Here is a 25,336-nt window from a genome sequence, read left to right as displayed (position 1 = left end):
TTCCACTTACAAATACAATAGAGGAGATTTATCAAATATGGTTTGATGGAAAACTGGCTTAGTTGCCCCTAGCAAACAATCAGATTCCATCTTTAATATTCCTAAAGAGCACGGATTGGTTGCTATGGAAAACTAAGCCGGTTTTCCTTTTCACCAGTTCTAAAAGAATCTCCCCAAATGAGTACCAGTTGGCAGTAATAAGCTATGTTGTATGTATTCACTCACATTTGTCTTTTGTAAAGGGGTTATGCCATGACTAATTAAAAAAATTAAAATCAGACATCAGAGTACATGAAAATCTAGAGCCAGTCCTGTACATCGCATGGATCCATTGCTCCAATTGCTCTGCTAGATTTATTTCTGAATGCCAATTTAGGGGATATGTCCTTTATCAGGGGATGTGTCCTTTCTGCTGCAGCTTTCTCCCTGTAACTGTCACAGCTAGTTCTAACAATAGATACAACTAGTGGCAGTGGAAGGTTGGAACTGAACATGTGCGAGCGCCTCAATAGGTGGATGTACACATTACTATACAGGGTAAACACCAGGGGGCACCATTATAGTCAAGTTATGAGAACATCCCTCAAATGGAGCATTTTCATAACAGAAAGTAAATTACAAAAGTGATTAAAATAGGGTGTGCACTAGTTCTATAAAGTGCCACCGCCGCCGGCTAGACAAAAAGAAACCTTGTTTCCACAACACGCTCCAATGTATCAAGGCAACTGTATTGCTATGTGTGAATAGTAATCTAGCAGAGATACAGGTCCGATACCTAAGCAAGGATGTCGAATGGCTCTGATCTGATTCTCCATTCTTTTCCACACTGAGTCCACAGACAGGACACTTCCCAATCCACCAGTGGAGGTTTCTATAGTCGACTGAAGGTAGGGCTGAATCTAATACGGTCAGCCGCTAGGACCAAAAATACCAACGCGTTTTAAAAGGTTAAGGCTAAATGCACACGATCAGAATTGCATGTGGATTTTCCATGCAGATTCGCATGCAGAAAATCCACACCGTAGGTCATGCAGAATGTATTCTATGGGAATTTTAAATTCTCATGTACACAATTGCAGATTTTTTCTGTGCGGATCTTGACCTGCGGTGCAGATTTTTTTAAATCCGCAGCATGCCATGCGTTTCTCCATTCACTTCAAAGGGGAGAGTAAAATCCTTATGCAGAAAATCCACATCAAATCCACATCAAATCCGTATGCAAATCTGCACCAATTGATGCGGGTTGTTTGCATGGATTTCCCTGCGAACACCTGCAGATTTCAGTGCGGATACTCCACACATAAATCCTGAACGTGTGCATTTACCCTAAAGCGTCTACCTTTGTGAGGACACCGTAGCCGAGAATGATTCAGTAGCAGTGCCAGCCGGGGCACGCTCCGTATTAGATTGACTGTTTCCTTGATGATGCAGCAGAGCGCTCATACAGCACATTGTCCAGTCAGTGAGAGAGGTCTGCATCTACACACTGACTTACTAGGATGGAAGATTAGTACGGCCATTTACCACCTCACCCCTTTTCCCATTAACAAACACACAGAGACCTTATTTTGGTGTAAAAGTCCGTAGCGGCCCATTTATTAACAGATTAACCATCATAACATTTTCATAACAAGGGCACCAAACAAACATCATGCCCCTGTAAGCCTTCTAGCCCAAACAGGAGCCCCCATCTTTCAACTCACCAAACCTCGTAAGATGCACGCCCCAAAGAGTCATGCAACTCTTCCAAATAGTTTTGCCTCCCAGAATCCCCCTTCTATCTGCCTACCGCTACGACAACCCACCACTCCCCAGTAGAAACAATACAAATTAAGGGCGGGTCGGCCGGAACTTACTACCTATCTCCCGATCAATTAACTAACTCCCTAAAATACTGCCCGCCAACCTGCACTGCCCCACCCTCTGCTCCACCAATCACTACCTATATCCCTTTTCTTTAAATTATTTAACCCTTTCCTTGCCTACAACTTCCCCCTAAGTCAATACGCCTGAAGGTCTCCATGCTGCAGTGAAGGAGATGAAAGCTCTGAGGAACTGTAGCTTGAGGACATTTGATGAGTGGGAGGGGCCAGACCAGGATGATGGTTAGTGTGGTTGTAAGTATACAGAAATATGATTTAATAGTAAAAATAATAGTTTATGTGTGTGAGAGAGAAAGGTCTGTATGCAGCAGAGCTGTGCATGTACAGTGGATATAAAAAGTCTACACACCCCTGTTAAAATGTCAGGTTTTTCCACCTTTAATGTGACCTATAAACTGTACCACTCATTTAAAAAACAAACTATAATCTTATAGGTGGAAGGAAGAAAACAAAAATAATAATAATGTGGTTGCATAAGTGTGCACACCCTCTTATAACTGGGGATGTAGCTGTGTTCAGAATTAAGAAATCACATTCAAAATCATGTTAAATAGGAGTCGGCATACACCTGCCATCATTTAAAGTGCCTCTGATTAACCCCAAATAAAGTTCAGCTGCTCTAGTTGGTCTTTCCTGAAATTTTCTTAGTCGCATCCCACAGCAAAAGCCATGGTCCACAGAGAGCTTCCAAAGCATCAGAGGGATCACATTGTTAAAAGGTATCAGTCAGGAGAAGGGTACAAAAGAATTTCCAAGGCATTAGATATACCATGGAACACAGTGAAGACAGTCATCATCAAGTGGAGAAAATATGGCACAACAGTGACATTGCCAAGAACTAGACGTCCCTCCAAAATTGATGAAAAGAGGAGAAGAAAACTGGTTTGGGAGGCTACCAAGAGGCCTACAGCAACATTAAAGGAGCTGCAGGAATATCTGGCAAGTACTGGCTGTGTGGTACATGTGACAACAATCTCCCGTATTCTTCATATGTCTGGGCTATGGGGTAGAGTGGCAAGACGAAAACCTTTTCTTACGAAGAAAAACATACAAGCCAGGCTACATTTTGCAAAAACACATCTGAAGTCTCCCAAAAGCATGTGGGAAAAGGTGTTATGGTCTGATGAAACCAAGGTTGAACTTTTTGGCCATAATTCCAAAAGATATGTTTGGCCTAAAAACAACACTGCACATCGCCATTCACCAAACGAACACCATAGCCACAGTGAAGAATGGTGGTGGCAGCATCATGCTTTGGGGCTGTTTTTTTTCAGCTGGAACTGAGGCCTCAGTTAAGCTACATGGAATTATGAACAGTTCCAAATACCAGTCAATATTGGCACAAAACCTTCAGGCTTCTGCTAGAAAGCTTTCAGCATGACAACAACCCAAAGCATACATCCAAATCAACAAAGGAATGGCTTCACCAGAAGAAGAGGAAAGTTTTGGAATGGCCCAGCCAGAGCCCAGACCTGAATCCGATTGAAAATCTGTGGAGTGATCTGAAGAGGGCTGTGCACAGGAGATGCCCTCGCAATCTGACAGATTTGGAGTGTTTTTGCAAAGAAGAGTGGGCAAATCTTGCAAAGTCAAAATGTGCCATGCTGATAGACTCATACCCAAAAAGGGTATGTAATAAAATCCAAAGGTGCTTCAACAAAGTATTAGTTTACGGGTGTGCACACTTATGCAACCATATTATTGTATTTTTATATTTTTTCTTCCCTCTACCTAAAAGATTTCAGTTTAAATTGAGTTGTACAGTTTATAGGTCACATTTAAGGTGGAAAAAGTTCTGAAATGATTAATCTTTGTCTCCTGATGTCTCGTGATTTTTTGACATCACAGAAACATTTTAACAGATGTGTGTAGACTTTTTATATCCACTGTATTTATGTCAGCTGTGTATGCAGCATGGCTGTGTGTGTGTTTGTATGCACTTGCACATGCAGCAGAGCCTTGTGTGTGTATATATGTGTACTGCACTGCTGTGTGTGTGTAATGTGCGTACCACAGAGCTGTGTGCTTATACTAGTATAATGTCATGATTAGAGATGAGCGAATTTCTAAATAAGTCGATTCGGCTTATTTGCAGAATAAAATAAAAAAATTAGCTTTGTGGCAAATTACTTAGTTGCAGGTGCAATATCAGGGAGCTGCGATAGCGCCGCCCCTATCATTGTACCCCTCAGATGCCGCATTCATACATGATCGCGGTATCTGCGTGTAAAATTAACAATAAATAAATCAAAATTACCTCTTCTATTTGCTGGGGACGGGCCAGCCGCCGCTATCTTGCTTGAAGATCTCGGCCAAAATCCTGTGCGGCCAGAGATTACGTCGTGGTAACTTATGATGTCATCACTAGTGATGAGCGGCAGAGGTCATATTCGAATTCGCGATATTTTGTGAATATTTTGTAGAATATTCGTTAAATATTCGCAAATTCGAATATTCGTTATATGCTACGATTTTCTACTCGAAAAATCGGCAAGGTAATGATTGCGTAATATGCAAATTTCTCGTAATGGGAATTTTCGGAATGCAAATTTTTATCGAGAATTTTTTCACTTACAACTATTAGACAAAGAAGATTATAGCACTATATTAGCTAAATTGCTCTATATTTGTTTTTTTTTTTACAGATATTCGCTATATTGCTATAACTTTATTTTTCGAATATTCGAAATATTCTAAAACAAGAAAATATAACGAATATTCAAAAAAAACTAATATAGAGCGATTTAGCTAATATAGTGCTATAATTTTTTTTTTATAGTTGTCATTTTTTTCTCATCTGAAGTTCAGATTGTAAAAAAATGACAACTATAAAAAAAAGATTATAGTACTATATTAGCTAAATTGCTCTACATTCATTTTTTTCGACTATTCGCTATATTGCTATATATTCTTGTTTTAGAATATTACGAATATTCTAATAAACAAAGTTAGAGCAATACAGCGAATATTCGAAAAAAAATGAATATAGAGCAATTTAGCTAATATAGTGCTATAATCTTCTTTGTCTAATAGTTCTAAGTTGAAAAATTCGAAATTAAAATTTGCATTACGAAAATTCACATTACGAAAATTCGCAAACACTACTCCTAAAGTCAAATATACTGCAGCCTTCTCATTAGCCCACAAGCTAGAAGCAGGGAGGGATCATGTGTGCTGATTAAAAAAAAGCTCTAATATTCGAAATTCCGAATATATATCACTATATTCGAAATATTCGCAAATTTTCGAAGTACCTATATTCGCGATAAAAATTTGAAATTCGTGATCAACACTAGTTATCACACCGGCCAGCGTAATCTCGCGCCACACAGGATTTTGGCTGAGATCTTCAGGCAAGATGGAGGCTGGCGGCCGTCGCGAGCAAATAGAGGAGGTAAGTTTGAATTTTTTTGTTTTTTATACTATTTCAGGTTAAATCGATTCGCTGACACGAAGCACGAGGAAATTCGTCTTGTAGGCAAATCAAATTTATCCTCAAATTCGGATCGAATTCCACTTCGGATCTATTCAATTCGCTCTTCTCTAGTCATGATCATGGAGAGTAAAAAAAAACTGACATGATTCTGATGATTTTCACGAGGTCTGTTGACAATCTTATGTCAAGCCAACTCCCAACTGATGTGTACATTTGAAATATGTACATGACATACATACATTTAATACTTCTGCTAGATGTTTTGTAACTATATTCGTCTAGATCTAAATCTACAATGGGAAGATTAGGATTTCTACAAATTATGTGTTTTTCATAGTCTTCCTTGATAAACATAAAATATACTTACCAATATTCTTTTCATCCACAATATAGCGGCGTGAAAAGTCAGAGCGTGACATCACTCACATCCAGTTCACTGTTTGGCCAGATCATGGTGTACCTGATGATCCCAACCTCTTGCTAAAATTACGTCGGAGGGTCAATGCTTTGAGCAATTTTTTCAGCGGTCCGATAATTGTTCATTGCAGGTACGGTAATTCTAATTTTTTACACCTTTTAACAATATATTAGAACAAGTCATCCCAACAGTACCAGGCTGAATGGCAACAACATACTGTATAAAGCAAGTGTGAGTATCAAACTGAAAATACGAGAAACCAAAGAAAATCACACTGTGCAACATAGCATATATAAGTACAAATTCATTTCATTCCTAATTTATTACTAAACAAGATTATTAGAAGCACATAAAAGATAGACAAATACCTATGATAATCGCAGCACTGTATAGTACAACAGTTAGCATGTAGTGTAAGTTGGTGTAAATTGTGTACGAGTGATATAGTACAAAAACAGACATTCGGGATACAGTACATGCTGTATAATGCATACGCATGATACACCCACCAACATACAGGCACCCAGCAGCCCCAACGAACATTCACCATCACTTTCTCAAAGATTTGAGATTTAAACATATACACTCCTGAAGAAGATAAACTTGTGTCATATACAGTATAATGGTACGTAGTGTGACTTTATGTAATTCCATAATTTTAGAACATGGAAGAGGTGTGTGCTACTAATGCTTAAGCTCACAGGATTTCTGTCCCGCTTTGGTGTGGGAGGGAAATACCACACCGAGCATAAGAGGGAAGGGGGGAACAGGGAATCAGGCCTGAGAACTAGGGAAGGAAGATGGACTCCTCCTAGTAAAACCCTAACCAAAATCTTGAGTGTCTACCAGTATGAACAGACCTCAGAGGTACAGTCATGTGAAAAAATTAGGACACCCTTTGAAAGCATGTGGTTTTTTGTAACATTTTTAATAAAAGGTTATTTCATCTCCGTTTCAACAATACAGAGAGATTAAAGTAATCCGACTAAACAAAGAAAACTGAAGAAAAGTCTTTTCAAGATCTTCTGTAAATGTCATTCTACAAAAATGCCTATTCTAACTGAGGAAAAAGATAGGACACCCTTGCCCCTAATAGCGAGTGTTACCTCCTTTGGCTGAAATAACTGCAGTGAGACGGTTCTTGTAGCCATCTACCAGTCTTCGACATCGGTCTGAGGAAATTTTACCCCACTCCTCAATGCAGAACTTTTTCAGCTGTGAGATGTTTGAGGGGTTTCTTGCACGTACAGCCCTTTTCAAGTCACCCCACAGCATCTCAATGGGATTCAAATCTGGACTTTGACTTGGCCATTCCAGGACTCTCCATTTCTTCTTTTTCAGCCAATCTTTGGTTGATTTACTAGTATGTTTTGGGTCATTGTCATGTTGCATGGTCCAGTTCCGCTTCAGCTTTAATTTTCTAACTGATGGTCTCACATGTTCTTCAAGCACCTTCTGATACACAGTAGAATTCATCGTGGATTCTATGATGGTGAGCTGACCAGGTCCTGCTGCAGCAAAGCAGCCCCAAACCATGACACTTCCACCTCCATGCTTCACAGTTGGTATGAGGTTCTTTTCTTGGAATGCTGTGTTTGGTTTACGCCAAACATGTCCTCTGCTGTTGTGTCCAAATAATTCAATTTTGGACTCATCTGTCCAAAGAACATTATTCCAGAAGTCCTGGTCTTTGTCAACTTTATCTCTGGCAAATGTCAGTCTGGCCTCGATGTTTCTCTTGGAAAGCAAAGGTTTCCTCCTTGCACACCTCCCATGCAAGTTAAACTTGTACAGTCTCTTTCTGATTGTAGAGGCATGTACTTCTACATCAACAGTAGCCAGAGCCTGCTGTAGTTCTCGAGATGACACTTTAGGGTTTTTGGAGACCTCTTTTAGCATCTTGCGGTCTGCTCTTGGGGTGAACTTGCTGGGGCGACCAGTCCTGGGCATGTTGGCAGTTGTTTTGAAAGCCCTCCACTTGTAGACTATCTTCCGGACAGTGGAATGGCTGATTTCAAAATCTTTTGAGATCTTTTTAAATCCCTTCCCAGACTCATAGGCTGCTACAATCTTTTTTCTGAAGTCCTCTGACAGCTCTTTTGCTCTCACCATGGTGCTCACTCTCACTTCAACAGTCAGGAGCACACCAAACTAAATGTCTGAGGTTTAAATAGGGCAAGCCTCATTCAACATGCAGAGTAACGATCTACTAATTATGTGCACCTGGTGTGATATACCTGTGTGAGATCTGAGCCAATTTAAGAGGGAATACATGTGAGGGTGTCCTATCTTTTTCCTCAGTTAGAATAGGCATTTTTGTAGAATGACATTTACAGAAGATCTTGAAAAGACTTTTCTTCAGTTTTCTTTGTTTAGTTGGATTACTTTAATCTCTCTGTATTGTTGAAACGGAGATGAAATAACCTTTTATTAAAAATGTTACAAAAAACCACATGCTTTCAAAGGGTGTCCTAATTTTTTCACATGACTGTAGGTGTGTTTATACGCAGGAATACCTAGAATCCGATCTAGCCCTATAGGACTTTGGTACTAATGGCAGGGAAGGATGGACAGAAGTCGCCTACAGGCCTAATACAAACAATAGGGAAATGGAACACACAGAACCCAAACAAAATACAAAAGGGAAAAGAAAGACTTAACTTCAAAGGGCTATGGAAGCACCAGGAACTCTGCCGAGATCCACACACCAGCTCTCCACAACTGAACCTGAAGCTATAAACCCCAGAGCATTACAGGACAAGCAACAATAAATAATGAAGGTTAAATTACCACATTAGCAACACCTGAGGAAAGGGGTGTGGCCATTACCAGAAACAACATAGATGCCTATTGATCCACTGGGAAAACCTGTCAGATCAAACCACATGTTGCCAGTATCACTGATCTACTGCTACCTGTCGCGGGAACGTCCAATAGATATGGTGCTATTAATCCCCTCCTCAATATCATTAATAAATAAATTTAATAATAAAGGGCCCAGCACTGAACCTTGGGGTACAACACTTATAACCTGGGACCATACTTTCCAAGCCTATAGGTCTATAATTACCTGTGGAGGACCTTGATCCTTTTTTGAATATGGGCACCACGTTTGCACCACGTATTCAAAAAGCCATAACGTTTTCATTTTTCCAGTGATCTAGCTGTATTGGGGCTTTTTTTGGTGGATATTCTTTAGTTGTATTTTTTAGTGGTACTATTTACTGTCAATTCACATTAGCGCTATTTATTTCTGCTGTTCTGCTCCTTTATTGGAGCAAAACAACAAATTCAATGGAAGTGCCAGGTTTGGCACATAACTGGGAACCTGAAGGACTCCATTAGTAAATTCCATACAGCCATCATATATACACATTGCCATAAAGTGGCTAACCGCATTAATAGTTTGCTCTAGATTGCAGTTTCTATAATGCACAATTATGACCTTCTGTTTTCAGTGCTGGTGTTGGACGTACAGGAACCTATATTAGCATTGATGCCATGTTGGAAGGACTGGAGGCAGAGAACAGGGTGGATGTCTACGGCTACGTGGTACAGTTGAGACGGCAACGCTGTTTGATGGTTCAAGTGGAGGTGAATAAAAATTATATAATATTAAAGCAATAATAATATAATATTACATTTCAATTTACCATCATATCTGTTTTTATAAAAAATTGCTGATTCAAAGGCTTTTAAATGTAATTGTGTCTAATTCGTTTGAACATACTTTTATATTCTTACAGTCCCAGTACATCTTCATACACAAGTCTTTGGTGGAATACAACCAGTTTGGGGAGACAGAAGTCAATACAGCTGAGTTACCACATTTGCTCAACAACATGAAGAAGAATGAGCTTCCTTCTGAACCATCACAGCTGAACTGTGAATTTCAGGTAAAGGGGGAAAGAAAAGTTTATTGGGAACCCTCTCTGAGTGTAGTGACAGGCACGCTGATTTCTATTATGTACATATTAATGTAAAGTGTAGTACTTGGCCAGCAAGGAGTCCAATGATATGCATGGTACACAAGCCCCTTCCAATCTCTCTCTGCTGTCCAAACACTGATTGGCAGGTTTCTCCTTAAGCTCAGTAAGGGCTGGAGAGAAGCCTACCAGACACTATGTCTGTCTTAATAGGTTGAACCTACTGACAAATTCTCCATTTTGTGAAACCACCATGAATTGTATCCCATGACAAATGTTTAAAAAAATGATCAATTAACAATTATAAAAAATCTATTTTTAGAGATTACCTTCATATAAAAACTGGAGACCACAGACAACAGGAAACCACCCGGATAATAAAGACAAGAACCGCAACTCCACAGTGGTTCCATGTAAGATATCATATATAATAATAGACATACACACATGGATATATGATTCCACAAACAATAAATGCTAAGCTGTTAAAGGTTATACAGACGACATTCACAAATATCCTATACTTAACTAAAAAGCAATACAGAGATACATAACATATCCAAGTATTAAACGGTATATTATGTAGAGGCTTCTCTAGACCCACAGCTAAAGGGCTCATATGCACTGCAGAGCTATGTGTTCCAAGGTTGTATGGCATTGCATGGAGGTTGGACAGACCTACACTGCCTTTGTGTGCTGCTGTGCAGGCTTCTTCGTCTGCTGTACGCGGGTCTGTAGCATACTGCTCTAGGCACTGATATGGAATAGACCCCATTCACACTCCCATTTAGTCAATGGCACTGATTTATCAGTGGAGAGTATTCTGTTTTCTGACATAAGCACACTGAAAAAGATCTTGTTTAGGATTAAAAAAATGTATGAAAATCTCCCACCACTTATGCTGTAACAATGTTTTTTATTTATATTAGGAAAATAGGGAGTCACCTTCCTATCATACATTTCTTAAATATTCTCTTCTATTCACTTTTTATCTTAAAAGAGTCGTGGTGAAAAATGCCAATGTTAAGCAGTGTAGGCAGAATTTGCAAATATGGTTCACGTAATGCTGTGTTGGATACAATATAAGGGCCAAATAATATAACTATACATTACCCCATATGCTATTTAAATACCACAGAACCATAGTACCATATTACTACAAGCACCATGTGAATAAATACCAAACAATTCCCACAACATAATGACAGAATAATGTTACTGTAACTGAAACGTACCCTATGCGAGATCAATATTACCACCATACAGGAGAGAATGAAGTCAGCAGTGTATTATCATTTTGCTATACACGTAAATATAGAACTAATCCAACACAGTTAGAGGCAAAGCACGCAACACCTAATTTCAATGACCGATAGGTGAATTCCCTAAATTGTTTGGTTATCCTTTTTCTTCTCCATTGGGCCCAAACACTTATTGTGACCAACCGAGTATGAAAATAAATTTCAGAAGCCATGTGGCTTGTGGAACCCCTTCTCATCTCTTATTCCTGTGGTGGAGAGGACAAGCAAAATGGTGCAGTACCAGAAGGTCCTTGTGGAAAAATTGCTCCAAAAATTTCCATCTGACAACGCTGGCAGCAGAGTACGTAGTTCCTTGGACAACCGAGGAGGAGAGATGAGAGGAACACACAGCAGTTCCAACAGAGGCAGGGCAACACTCTCCAAAGCCTGGGACAGTTTCATCACACCCCGCCAGCACCCTCACCCTGATGCACGGCCTAGTGTCACATGGAGGGAAACATTTTGGAACATATGAAGGAGTATGTAGCTGACTGTGTCAGCATCCTCAATGATCCCTCTGTGCCTTACAACTACTGGGTGTCCAAGCTGGACACGTGGCACGAACTGGCGCTCTACATCTTGGAGGTGCTGGCCTGCCCTGTCGCCAGCGTTTTGTCAGAGTGGGTATTTAGCGCTGCTGGGGACATAACTGATAAGCTCATCCGCCTGTCAACTGAAAATGTAAATCAAAAGGAACAAGGCTTGGATTGCCCCTGACTTCTCTACTCCACCAGAGAAAAGCGGCTGAACATAAAAGGCAATTTAAATGTGTTTTTTATAATGTACTGAATACACTGTATTCCCATGCACCCCTTCCACCACAAAAAAGGGTATATGGTTTAAGCTTCCTTTTCTCATCCTCCTCCTCTTCCATCATATCAACATGCTTATTAGTCTGCCCTCGCTCCTAATGTTGTAGAGGGTCAGCTCACCTGCAGGTGAGCTGACCCTCTAAAAGAATGTAGGCGAGGGCCTGCTGGTGGGTTCTAGGTCAGGGCTTACTCTGTCTGTTCCTACCTACAGGCACTACATATTTCAATATCCTAGGGGTTCTGTAAAAATTGGTGCTGGGTTTTTAAGTCTCATAGTAAAAAAAAAAACATATCTAAATACAACATTTAATAAAAAATACTTTAAATTGACCGATAAAGGATATTCATTTTCCTTCCTAGATGAATTTAACCGTGTCCAGGTCAAGGTGAATGATGAACCAGAAAAAGAGCACAATGAGAACTCCGAGCTATCTTCAGATGAGGACAGTGACTCTGAGGATACCTTCTATATCAATGCATCTTACATAACAGTATGCTCTCTATTATTCATATTCTTGTTATGTCTTGTGTCAGTCACATACTACTAGTAATCTCTGCCTCAACGTCATATATATCTTAGTTATATACAGTCCTGATCAAAAGTTTAAGACCACTTGAAAAATGGCAAAAAATCATATTTAGCATGGCTGGATCTTAACAAGGCTCCAAGTAGAGCTTCAACATGAAACAAGAAGAAATGGGAGTGAGACAAAACATTTTTTGGGAATTCAATTTAATGAAAACAACGAATAAACTGACAGGCTATTTTTCAGCTGATCAAAATTTTAAGACCACACCTCCAAAAAAAAAACGAAACCCCCCCAAAACAGAAATCCAACTTCCAAACATGAACTCAGTAATGAGTAGCTCCGCTGTTATTGTTTATCACTTCAAAAATTTGTTTCGCCATGCTTGATGCAAGCGTTTCCATGAGGTGAGTGGGAACATTTCTCCAAGTGGTGAAGACGGCCGCACAAAGGCCATCTACTGTCTGGAACTGTTGTCCATTTTCGTAAACTTCCCTTGCCATCCATCCCCAAAGGTTCTCAATTGGATTTAGATCAGGGGAACACGCAGGATGGGCCAAAATAGTGATGTTATTCTCCTGAGAGAAGTCCCTTGTCCTGTGGGTATTGTGTACTGTAGCGTTGTCCTGTTGAAAAACCCAGTCCTTACCACACAGACGAGGGCCCTCAGTCATGAGGAATGCTCTATGCAACATCTGGACATAGCCAGAGGCCGTTTGACGCCCCTGCACTTTATGAAGCTCCATTGTTCCACTGAACGAAAAAGCACCCCAGACCATTATGGCGCCCCCTGCACTGAGGCGCGTAGAAAACATCTTAGGTGGGATTTGCTTGTCATGCCAATAACATTGGAAACCATCAGGACCATCAAGGTTAAATTTTTTTCTCATCAGAGAATAAAACTTTCTTCCACCTTTAAATGTCCCATGTTTGGTGCTCTCTTGCAGAGTCCAAATGAGCAGTTCTGTGGCGTTTAAGGAGACGAGATCTTTGAAGACGTTTTTTGTTTTTGAAGCACTTCAGTCTCAGATGCCGTCTGATGGTTATGGGGCTACAGTCAGCACCAGTAAGGGCCTTAATTTGGGTCGAGGATCGTCCAGTGTCTTGACGGACAGCCAATTAGATCCTCCGGCTCAGTGCTGATGACATTTGTTTGGGTCTTCCACTTGACTTTTTTGTTCCATAACCCTCAGGATCATTTAAGAAATTCCAAATGACTGCGCGCTGTGAGAGGCCCTGCTTATGCAGTTCAACAACCCGACCACGTTTAAAAAGGGAGAGTTTTTTTGCCTTTGCCATCACAACGTGTGACTACCTGACAGAAAATGACAATTAATCCACATCTTTGCACAGATTTGGCCTTTTAAAGGCATGTGGTCCTAAAATTTGGATCAGCTGAAAAACAGCCTGTTTCAGTTTAATCGTTATTTTCAATTAATTAAATGCTCAAAAAATGTTTTGTCTCACTCTCATTTCTTCTTGTTGCATGCTGAAGCTCTACTTGGAACCTTGTTAAGATCCAACAATGTAAAATATGATTTTTTGCCATTTTTCAAGTGGTCTTAAACTTTTGATCCAGGACTGTATTATTACTAAAATGGCCAAAAGGAATAACACTTTGATAACCCTCAGCCCTGCCACTAAGGTCTTTTGGATGATACTTGGCTTAGATAGTTTTCTTTTGTCATGTTCCAAAGCTTATTAAAAAGTCGGATTTGGCTCATAGGGAGCCACATCCAAAAGGTGGGACTAGAGAGACAGAGCACTTTTCTGGGAGATACCTTTTTGTATGTTAATTGCCAATGGAGGATTGCTACTAAATCTATATACACAGCTGATCTCTTTAGGAAGAGCCAGTACTGCCTTAACAATTGTCTAGCATCAAAAAGAATAATAGAATAGACTGTAAGGTGCAAATCCACTGTACTTGGGGGATGGATTGGGGGGCATATGAATTTATCATGTCCAAGTAAGCATGCACCTACTCTCATATCCTGCCAACTCTACATTGTTGTTCACCATTCTTACCACCATTGCAAAGGACACCAAAAGAGCAAACTTACATATGATGAAAATATTATATTACATATATGTTTCCAGGGAGTTATCCATAGGCACTAAATGTCCTTACAATAGCCCACATTGACCAAAAGGATGGCCAAGGCTGTTTGTCGCAGTTTATTGTGATGTGGATACCTTGGATATCAAGATCAGGGCAAGATATCTAATTTTTCTTATCTAGGTTTCAGGTGACCATACTGAAAGAGGCATGTTTTTCTGATCTAGGTTCGCAGAATCTTACCTAAAAATTTGCTTCATGTTGAATTACTTAATTGTGGGTGCAATGACAGGGAATGGCGATTGCGCCACCCTCCGTGATTGAACTCCTCAGATGCCACGTTCAGCGCTAGTCGCGACATCTAAGATCCAAATCTTTCAAAATTTTAATCATACTTACCTCATCCACGGCCATCTTGCCTGAAGATCATGCGCTAAATCTTGTGTGACGCATGATGACGTAATTTTGTTGGGTGGGGTGCGGACGTCATACATCACTACGCATGAGAATTTGCGCTGGATCTTCAAGCAAGATAGCTGCAGTAGCCTATTCACACTCAAATGGATGAGGTAAGTATGATTGTTTTATTTTTTACTGCCATTTGAGGGAAAATCAATTTGTTACCACAAAGCACTAGGAAATTCCGCTTTACTGCAAATCAATGTTTTCCTGAAATTCAGATTGAAGTCCACTTTGTGAACTTTGTTTCGTTCAACACTAGAAATATTTCTTTGAAATACAGTTTGTAAAATTAAATTATGCATTTCTTTCTTTTTAGGGATATTGGGGAACATACTCAATTATAGCAGCTCAAGCACCTCTAAAGACCACAATTTCAGAAGTTTGGCAAATGATCTACCAGAAAAAAATCAAAGCAATTGTTATGCTTTCTGGATTAAACCAAGAGAACAATGTGAGTTTGTGTGTGATGTGTATATATATTTTGAGATTTACTGTGAAAGGAATGTATTTTTTTTAAGTAAGTGAAAAATGAGGCACCAACTATTTAAAATGTATGAGACACAAATGCATTATATGGATATAGTGATGATATCTGTGTTTATACAGGAGGAGCAATGTGTGCCATATTGGAAAGAAAAGAGCAAGACATATGATGACCTTGAGGTAGAGCTAACAGAAGAAAATCCATGTGGTAGTTACACTAAACGCTCTTTTGAGATCAGACATACTAAAGTAAGACCATTTGGATTAGCTCTTGTTATTTGATATATGTGATGTACACACTGTCCCAGCATGTAATATGGGGGTTTGTAAGTGGTTAATCTATTTCCACTCCCTCAGTCTTGCATTTACCTGCATCTCAGAATGTATACTGAGCATACATTACAACTCAACCTAGTTATGTTCCCCATTTACACACTGACACCACTCATCAAAAATGGATGGTGAGTCTTCAAAATATGCACTGCTCTCTAGCAGGCAAAGGATCAAACTTATTAAAAAGGTGCAGCAATGCTTACAAAAACTATTATGACATACAAAATAAGCAAAAACAGTTATAAAAAGGGAAGCCCTAACACTTACAATCCTTAGGATCTTTCTTCTCGTAGAGGGTTGGTAAACAAATAATACACATTTCAGAAATAGCAGGTCGAGCCCCTAGAATGTGAATCTAACTTTACTGTCCAAAATATGGTTTTATATTCTCTGGGCTTGGGTTTTTAGAGCCACCCAGAAACTTATCAAACAATTGTGATTTTGATGATTGGACAATGAGCTAACAACGGGGGTACCATAAATAATAAATTGTTCACAAAATTCACCTTACCATATGTGGATATTCAATTGGGATAAAGAGATGTCCATCTGCCCATCCTTTGAGGCATGTACAATCCCTGTTTATTTGTGGTCTCTCAATTTGTTTAGCCCAAAATATAAACCCCCTCAGCCCCGACCACATGATCCCACATATCAGCAACACTATATTGCCTTTACTTTACAAATAATTTGTGCACATTAAAATGCAGATATGTTACCCTTACAAATTGTAGTGATTTGGGGAATATTCCGAACATTGCTTCTATCATTTCTTTCTGTCTCTCAAACTTAGCGGAAGTACTGGCTATTCTTAAAGAGACTATGAAAAGCATCTAACTTGCTTAACAAGTTTCGCCACATAAATTATACCATATGCCCCAAATTTAAAAAAAATCTGCCGTCTCGTCCAGCAGTATTAATAACCCCCAATAAAAAAAAATTATGCTTGAATGCTAGAATTTAAAAAAATGGTCACGCAGTTAGATGAATGTTGGCCAAACCTGAGAAACAACCATCTGATGTGTATATTTGAGTGTGTCCCAACCCTCCCCTGATGCCAGATATTGAGGGGGAGTAAGATTAGGCAACCTGGATTTCAACATGTCCTATCCTTTGTTCTCATGGGAGATAAGCCACCACATTAATGTTAAGTTTCAATATCAAGTTTCTTTTGAGATATGTTACATCACATAATTTTATTACATATATGACATTATTAATAATATATATATAATTTCTTCTATGTTTTAGAGGAAAGATATCAAAAAGGTCTCTCACTTCCATTATAACCAATGGGAGGATGTTTTGCCCAAAGAAACCAAGGATCTGCTGAAGATGATTGAGAAGGTCCGAAAAAACCTTCCATCCAAGAAACTAGAGGAACAGAGAAGCCGTGACAGATCAGTTCCTCTCCTTGTTCATTGCAGGTAATTTCAGGTCCACAAAAGTATCAGGTGTTAGTGTTATACTTTAAATATTGCATTAAAATAAACAATAAAGGTGGTTTACTGTAGATATAACACTGGTCACAGCAATGGAGGCACCATGCCCCACTAGCTCCCATAGCCTGTGCATAGGAATTTATTATATGGCCCACAGAGTGTAAGTGGATGACAATGCATCTCCTGAGTGCTACTACCCCTTCTTCTAAGTGGTCAGACTCCCACAGACCATAGACACTTCTAAGAAGGGACACAAAATACTTTACCGCAGAAATATGTAATGGCTTCAAAAAAGACCTACATTTTTTAGAATATAATTACACTTACGGAAAATTATAGTATAATATATAGTATTCTTTTGCCTTATCAGTGATTTTGTTCATGCCTCATGGATTTTTTCTCATTCCTCTGTATTAATAGGTACAGTAGAAACAAAGGACTAAGATTTACCACTAACCCTCCCTCTCACCCCACTGACATATGTCATTCTTCAACTGTGAAAACCTCTATAATAATGATAAAAATCATAAATATATCAATTCAGTAGTAATAAATCAGAGCAATTGGACCATTGTACAACACGTCCACTTGCTCTGACTTATTGCTACTGATATACTCTACCATCACCTGGATGAATGAGAACTTTTACAGACAAAGTCCATACTGTAGATAAGTTAATATAGTGCCAACAATCCATAGGTCTAACTTTATTTTTGCACCTAAAATTCTTATAGTCTCAATAATCACAAAAGGTGTCTAAAGGGATTTTTTTATTTTTTAAGTTAATAAAAAACTTGGCCAGCCCCTGTACATGTGCTAAAATACCAAAAGAAGCAATAATTACCCCTTTTCTCCCCTGCCGTTTTTACCGCTATACTCTGTTCCTCACTGCCGCTGACATTATCTGCAACACAACTTCTTATTTAACTGAAACAACCCCTTTAAAGTGTATTATACTTTCAAAAACTCTCCTTGCCACTGAAGATAGGCTCAAGAGAGGGTATATGAGTCTGTCTCAAGTCTGTCTTCAGCAGCAAAGAGAAACAGTGCTGTCTACACTTCTGTCTCTTTGTTTAAGCAGTTGTCAGGGGTCAGTGCTCGGAGCCCCACCGATCAAAATCTTATATATGTCACTCACCATGAAGTATCAAAAGTTTTTTGAAAGCACAATTACTTTTTAGCCTATTCGCCAAAAGACAGTAAGATGGTATAATCAGGACTCATGTGAAGGGGATGACAAACTAAGGAGTTTCACAGAACACTTGTTCCCTAGGAACCCTCAGCAGCAAGATGACAAGTGGTGCAGAAAAAAATAATTCTGCTGGCTGTTATAATCTGTCTGCCACTAAGGGATAATTAGCTTTTACTATATGAAATGAAGACTATACTTGCAGATCACAACCTTTGGGTCAATAAGGGATGTTGGAAGATTTCAGTTCTGAAAAACTGCAGACTTGTTGTGAATGCAGCTCTGTTTTATTATAAAAGCAGGATTTGTGGGCTATTCATAATGCAGTGTATTTTATTTACAAAGTTACTATTTTTTTTCTGTAAACTGTAGAATGTTCTTTAAAGATGCACATACATTGTAAAGACATTGTGTAACGTGTTATAAGCTTAGGCTTATGACAGGTCTAATGATTATGATAATATGGTGGCCGTCTTAAATAATGGATGGTGTTTCATAAAATAAATCTATTAGCTTTGTGAAACCGAAGGATTATTCTGGTTGTGTGATGTTATCCCCTAGCCACAGGATAGGGGATAACTATTTGATCGTTGGGGGTCCTACCATTGGGACTCCCATTGATCAAGAGGATGTGGAGCCCACAGGGGTGGGCTGGTCGGCATGTGCCTTGCCGCTCCATTAATTTCTATGAAAGTTCCAGGGATAGTTGAGCACAACACTCAGCTATCTCTGTAACTTCTATAGAAAAGAATGGGGCCACCACTTGTTACAGGGTCCCCATTCTGTGAATCTGTGGGGGTCCCAGCAGTAGGACCCTGACTGATCTAATTGCTATCCTCTATCCTGTGCGTGTAGAGTCATCACCTTGCTGCATGACTCCCATTCTCTTGAGATTTAGCTCATAAATATAATTCAGAATGAATTGTTCCATCAATAATGGTAATCTGTCCTGTCCCAGATGCAGCAAAACAGGCTGAAACCATGATACTACCACCGCCGTGTTTCACAGATGGAATAAGGATTTTATGCTTGAATGCAGCGTTTTCTTTATTCCAAACATAACGCTGCTCTTTTAAACCAAAAAGTTCTATATTGGTCTCCATCCACAAATCATTGTACTAACAGCCTTTTGGCTTGTTCGTGTGATCATAAGCAAACCGCAGATGGGCAGCAATGTTCTTTTTGGACAGCAGCGGCTTTCTCCTTGCAATCTTGCCATGGACAAAACTGTTCAGTTTCCTTTTGATGGTGGACTCCTGAACATTATAATTATCTAATGTGATAAAGGCCTTTAGTTGCTAAGAGTTTACCTGGGGTTCCTTTGTAATCTCATGGGCTATTACATGCTTTGCTCTTGGGATGATCTTTGTATTACACTCCTATGGAGGGTAATAATGATCTTTAATTCCTCCATTTGCACAGATTTAGGAAAACTGGTGCAAATACGATCTTGCTTAGCTGCTCAAAGCAACCAACCAGATCGCACCTTCGTTTGGTACATAAAAGGATCAATCTGGCTGCCATAGGCAACTAAGCCAGTTTACCTTTACACCACTTTTAATAAATCTCCCACAATCTGTCTGGGTTGATTAGTGGAGTTCAAACTCTTTAAATATTGTTTTGCAATCTTTTTCAGCCTGATGAGCATCAACAACTTTTCTTCCGAGGTCCTTAGAAATCTACTTTGTTCATGTGAAAAAACACTTCCACAAACATGTGTTGTGAAAAATCAGACTTTGATAGATCCCTGTTTTTAAATAAAACAGGTCACTCACACCTAAACACCTGACTGTAATTTCTCCTTTCTCCAAATTATCTGCTAATACAAAAGGTTCACATACTTTTGTCACTCACAGACTGGTGATATTCTTCGATAAATACATGACCAAATCTTTGAAGCTTATCCTTATCTACTTTTAGGAGTCGTGTGAAAATCAGATTTTAGGTCAAATATATGCTGAAATATAAAAAATTCTGATGGGTTTAAACATTAGCACTTTCACATTTGATACATGTATTTGTCAAAAAAAAATGGTTAAAAAAAAATCTATATTCATGTCCTTGCTTGATATTTTATTTCAAAGTGATGGATCCCAGCGAACTGGGACATTCTGTGCCCTCTGGAATCTTCTAGAAAGTGCTAAGGTTGAAGAAGTCATTGATGTCTTCCAGACAGTGAAACACTTGCGTCGCCAGCGGTCAGGAATGGTGTCTTCTTTTGTAAGTATATGAGAGTAGTGGTCTTCTGGAAGTTGTATGATAGATAAAATAATCACCTGCATCTATGTTCTCTTTAGCACAGGGATGTGTGAACTACTAGTTCAAACAAGCAAAACCATCCTTAAATCATCTTCCACCCGTGTTGTCTAAGTTAATATTTGAGAATCAGAGCACATTCACAAATGACCCTGGTTATTGCTTGTTTAGATGCTATATGATGGAATGGACCAAATACATTTAATGGGATACTGAAAATTTGGCCAAAGTAAAATGAAAAATTCAGAACTGATTAAAAAAATACCATTTTGTGTATGGAGCACAAATACAGACTTGCATGTTTCCTTGGTAACAGACTAGAAACACAATGTATAGTTTAATCCTGCAGCCGTTCTCCCATTTATCTATGCCCTACTATTTGCTAACATCAACATGGAAGGTGAGCAAGAATTAGTTGCAAAATTGTGCACACCCTTTAAATCCAGGCAAGAAAATTATGGAGTTTAGATGTTCTCTCTGCGCAGGCATGCATTTTCTGCAGGCATTCTCCCCCCTACTACAGTTAAAAAAAATACTGATAGGATAAATGTTTTTATTATGTCACCAAGCATGAGATAAAGGTAATTAGATTTCAACATTGAAATATACATTTGTCTCTAAAAGCACATGTAAATCTTGGTAAAGGCAGCTGCCAGACACATGATGCCCATTTCTCTGGGGGAAATAAGGAATCGTACAGGTTCTTAAATGCTAAAATGCCTTATTTTATATTATTTTAGGAGCAGTATGAGTTTCTTTATAATACCTTGGCCAGCACTGTACCTGTCCAAAACGGTCAGGTCAAGATAACCATTCATCAGGAAGAAAAAATGCAGACCCAAAATGAAACGAAGAGCAAATTCCCAGAAGAACAACAGGGAGTCACAGCCAGCTTAACAGAGGACACTCCACCGAAGGCCAAAGAGGCGGAAACAGTCTCCAACGGACCCAGTGCAGAAGTGTTCACAGAAGTATCACTGAGAATAGATGAATGACGAGCTGTGAAAATATAGAAAACCGTGGATAGTAGATGTTATGTCGTTTGGGTCTTTTAGGTCAACCGAGCGTCTCTCTCATGAACAAAACTGGTACTTTACATTGTACGCCTAAGCCAGTGTGCATTGTATACTTGCTGTGCACATTGTGTGAAGCACTGCATTAACATCTGTCCTATAAATTAGTATTTGTTTACATGTATAATTCTATAATCAGTAATACAGTAAAGCTACACATACATTTCAAGCAGACGAAAGCTTAAAAGGTGCAAGCTATTATTATCTGTTAAAACGCTCATTAGCTTACCTTTCTTCTGTAGGTGTATTTTTTCATGTTCAGCAATCATTTTGTAAACTTAAAGGGGTTATCACATGATAAATATAAAAAATTAAAATCATACATCATATAGTACATATAGTACATGACAATCTCTTTTTAACAAAGCTACAACCAGCCCTGTACCTCATACTGGTCCAGAGATCTCCCCATTCATTGTTCCAGTTGCTCTGCTAGATTTATAGCAAGCTGGTAGCTCAGCGGTGTGTCCAGTTCAGGGGGCAGTTGAAGGATGAAAAGGTGGCACTATACTGATACATTTTTTTAAATAACTTAATGGTGCTGCACTTTCAAAACTATTCAGCTCCCATAGTCTATAATCAATGCTGAATTCAGTGTAAGTAATCGAAGACAATGTCAGAACGCCACCATGTTGATGGCCCAGTAAAATGAAAAGTCTATATGGAGCTATGGAATATCTGTACATAACTGTTCAAAGGTATAGCACAATTGAGAGATCAATCACAGCACATATGGCTCTTGTGAGAAGGTGCTGGCTGTAGGTTCTGAACCCATTAATCTGTGTAGATCACACTCTTCTGAATTCTTAATTACAGATTTTGATATTTTATTTATTGAGAAAAATGCTCAACTGTAAGGCTACATTCACACGACCATATGAATGAGTCTGCAAAATTGCGGAACGGGTGCTGACTCGTTCATTTCTTGTCCGCAATTGGCATTTTCTATGAGAGTGGTGGTAATTTGCGGACCACACATGGGCCGATATTTGTGTTTTGTGGATCCGCGTTTTGCGGATCTGCAAAACACCACGTTTGTGTGAATGTAGCCTAAGGTCGATGAACGTTTTCAGTAATTTACTGTTCAACTTTCATCAGAACCTTTGCCTACATACAAAGAGAATAATCCATATAAATAGCAAACCTACAGTATATCTCTGTACATGTCATAGTAGATGAACAGAAATATTTACAAAGTACTGCCAAAGTAATTGGGTAGAGTTATAGGTATATGAATTATTGCTTTAGTCTGTAAGCTAGTGGTCTAATAATAAATGGGTTGAATAATAAATAATTGAAAACGTTCACCTACCTGTCTTGCCGTTAAAAAATATTCTCCATAGAAATTCTGCAATTACTTAGGAATGCCAATGCCTGGAATTTTGATCTACACTCTGTATTGCAGTCTAATCTTTGAACTCTATCTATGTTTTTAGTACAAACCGGTTTTTATAAAAATAAACTTCTGTACATTCTGGCCCTAAGCGTCCAGTGGTGGTGGTTACATTCAGTGACTGATAGCAGTATCTATAGGCACACTAATACAGGGCAGGTTGTCGATCACTAGGGGCACTACCAACCGGACTCCTAAGCCCAGAATAAACAGAGCCGCGCAGTACAAAATACAGCCCCAGCAGAACCAAATAGCACAATGCAGCACAAAATACTGCCACCCTCACCACAGTATTCAACGGTATTCAACTGCATACTTAAATTCATGAGGGCACCTGGTGCTTCTGGCCAGTTTCATAAGTACCTGATGCTCCTAGAATGAATTAAAGCTGAGAGCATCAGATCATTATGTACAGTACCCAGCTGTCAACCATGAGGAGGGCTCGGGCAGTCTCCTGTGCATCTGCCCATTGGGAAATTTCCTTGTGGGGTATATGGCCAATTCCCCTCTGAAGCTATTTCCAACACCTATTTCTAACACTGGGGCTACTTGAAAACAGCTGATCGTAGGGTTGCAGGATGTAGGACCCATGCCAATCTGATATTAATGGCCTATCCTCAGGATAGATCATCAATATAAAAATCCTGGAAAACCCTCTGAAGGTTTCTGTCCAAACCTGTAGAAGACACAAACCAACATCCAATCATGTATGTTTTCATGTATGTAATTTGCTCATTAGTGCAAAAACATCCAAATAAAGGCATTTTAATGTCCACATTACATCAAATCATGTATGTGTGCCAATAACAACTAGATGCATATTGGTACATCTACAGTTGCAAGAAAAAGTATGTGAACCCTTTGGAATGATATGGATTTCTGCACAAATTGGTCATAAAATGTGATCTGATCTTCATCTAAGGCACAACAATAGACAATCACAGTCTGCTTAAACTAACAACACACAAAGAAGTAAATGTTACCATGTTTTTATTGAACACACCATGTAAACATTTACAGTGCAGGTGGAAAAAGTATGTGAACCCTTGGATTTAATAACTGTTTGAACCTCCTTTGGCAGCAATAACTTCAACCAAACGTTTCCTGTAGTTGCAGATCAGACGTGCACAACGGTCAGTAGTAATTCTTGACCATTCCTCTTTACAGAACTGTTTCAGCTCAGCAATATTCTTGGGATGTCTGGTGTGGATCGCTTTCTTGAGGTCATGCCACAGCATCTCAATCGGGTTGAGGTCAGGACTTTGACTGGGCCACTCCAGAAGGCGTATTTTCTTCTGTTTAAGCCATTCTGTTGTTGATTTACTTCTATGCTTTGGGTCGTTGTCTTGTTGCAACACCCATCTTCTGTTGAGCTTCAGCTGGTGGACAGATGGCCTTAAGTTCTCCAGCAAAATGTCTTGATAAACTTAGGAATTCATTTTTCCTTCGATGATAGAAATCTATCCAGGCCCTGACGCAGTAAAGCAGCCCAAACCATAATGCCCCCACCATCATACTTCACAGTTGGCATGAGGTTTTGATGTTGGTGTGCTGTGCCTCTTTTTCTCCTTACAGAGTGTTGTGTGTTTCTTCCAAACAACTCAACTTTGGTTTCATCTGTCCACAGAATGTTTTGCCAGTACTGCTGTGGAACATCCAGGTACTCTTGTGCAAACTGTAAACGTGCAGCAATGGTTTTTTTTTGGATAGCAGTGGCTTCCTCTGTGGTATCCTCCCATGAAATCCATTCTTGTTTAGTGTTTTACGTATCATAGATTCGCTAACAGGGATGTTAGCATATGCTAGAGACTTTTGTAAGTCTTTAGCTGACACTCTAGGATTCTTCTTCACCTCATTGAGCAGTCTGCGCTGTGCTCTTGCAGTCATCTTTACAGGACTGCCACTCCTAGGGAGAGTAGCAGCAGTGCTGAAATTTCTCCATTTATAGACAATTTGTCTTACCGTGGACTGATGAACAGCAAGGCTTTTGGAGATACTTTTATAATCCTTTCCAGCTTTATGCAAGTAAACAATTCTTAATCGTAGGTCTTCTGAGAGTTTTTTTTGTGTGAGGCATCATTCACATAAGGCAATGCTTCTTGTGAAAAGCAAACCCAGAACTGGTGTGTGTTTTTTTTTATAGGGCAGGGCAGCTTTAACCAACACCTTCAATCTCATCTCATTGATTGGACTCCAGTTGGCTGACACCTCACTCCAATTAGCTCTTGTAGATGTCATTAGTCTAGGGGTTCACATACTTTTTCCACCTGCACTGTGAATGTTTACATGGTGTGTTCAATAAAAACATGGTAACATTTAATTATTTGTGTGTTATTAGTTTAA

The 25,336-nt window shown here is 39.2% G+C and overlaps 1 protein-coding gene across 7 annotated transcripts in view; it reads left to right on the top strand.

Moving 5' to 3' along the window:
- Positions 1–21,724, top strand: part of PTPRC (protein tyrosine phosphatase receptor type C) — a 212,798-nt gene extending 191,074 nt beyond the window's left edge. For all 7 annotated transcript variants that reach the window (XM_044301087.1, XM_044301088.1, XM_044301084.1 and 4 more), the window contains 10 exons: positions 5,713–5,867; positions 9,196–9,331; positions 9,484–9,633; positions 9,986–10,076; positions 12,137–12,267; positions 15,141–15,275; positions 15,431–15,556; positions 16,892–17,067; positions 20,356–20,491; positions 21,268–21,724. In XM_044301087.1, the coding sequence (XP_044157022.1) occupies positions 5,713–5,867; positions 9,196–9,331; positions 9,484–9,633; positions 9,986–10,076; positions 12,137–12,267; positions 15,141–15,275; positions 15,431–15,556; positions 16,892–17,067; positions 20,356–20,491; positions 21,268–21,522 (1,491 nt within the window). In that variant the 3' untranslated portion in view covers positions 21,523–21,724. The remainder of the gene's footprint in view (positions 1–5,712; positions 5,868–9,195; positions 9,332–9,483; positions 9,634–9,985; positions 10,077–12,136; positions 12,268–15,140; positions 15,276–15,430; positions 15,557–16,891; positions 17,068–20,355; positions 20,492–21,267) is intronic.
- The last annotated feature ends 3,612 nt before the right edge of the window (positions 21,725–25,336 follow it).

The sequence above is a fragment of the Bufo gargarizans genome, chromosome 7, assembly GCF_014858855.1.
Source record: "Bufo gargarizans isolate SCDJY-AF-19 chromosome 7, ASM1485885v1, whole genome shotgun sequence".
Lineage (NCBI taxonomy): Eukaryota > Metazoa > Chordata > Amphibia > Anura > Bufonidae > Bufo > Bufo gargarizans.
Note: the sequence above shows the minus strand (reverse complement) of the source record. Positions and strands in the feature narration are given on the sequence as shown.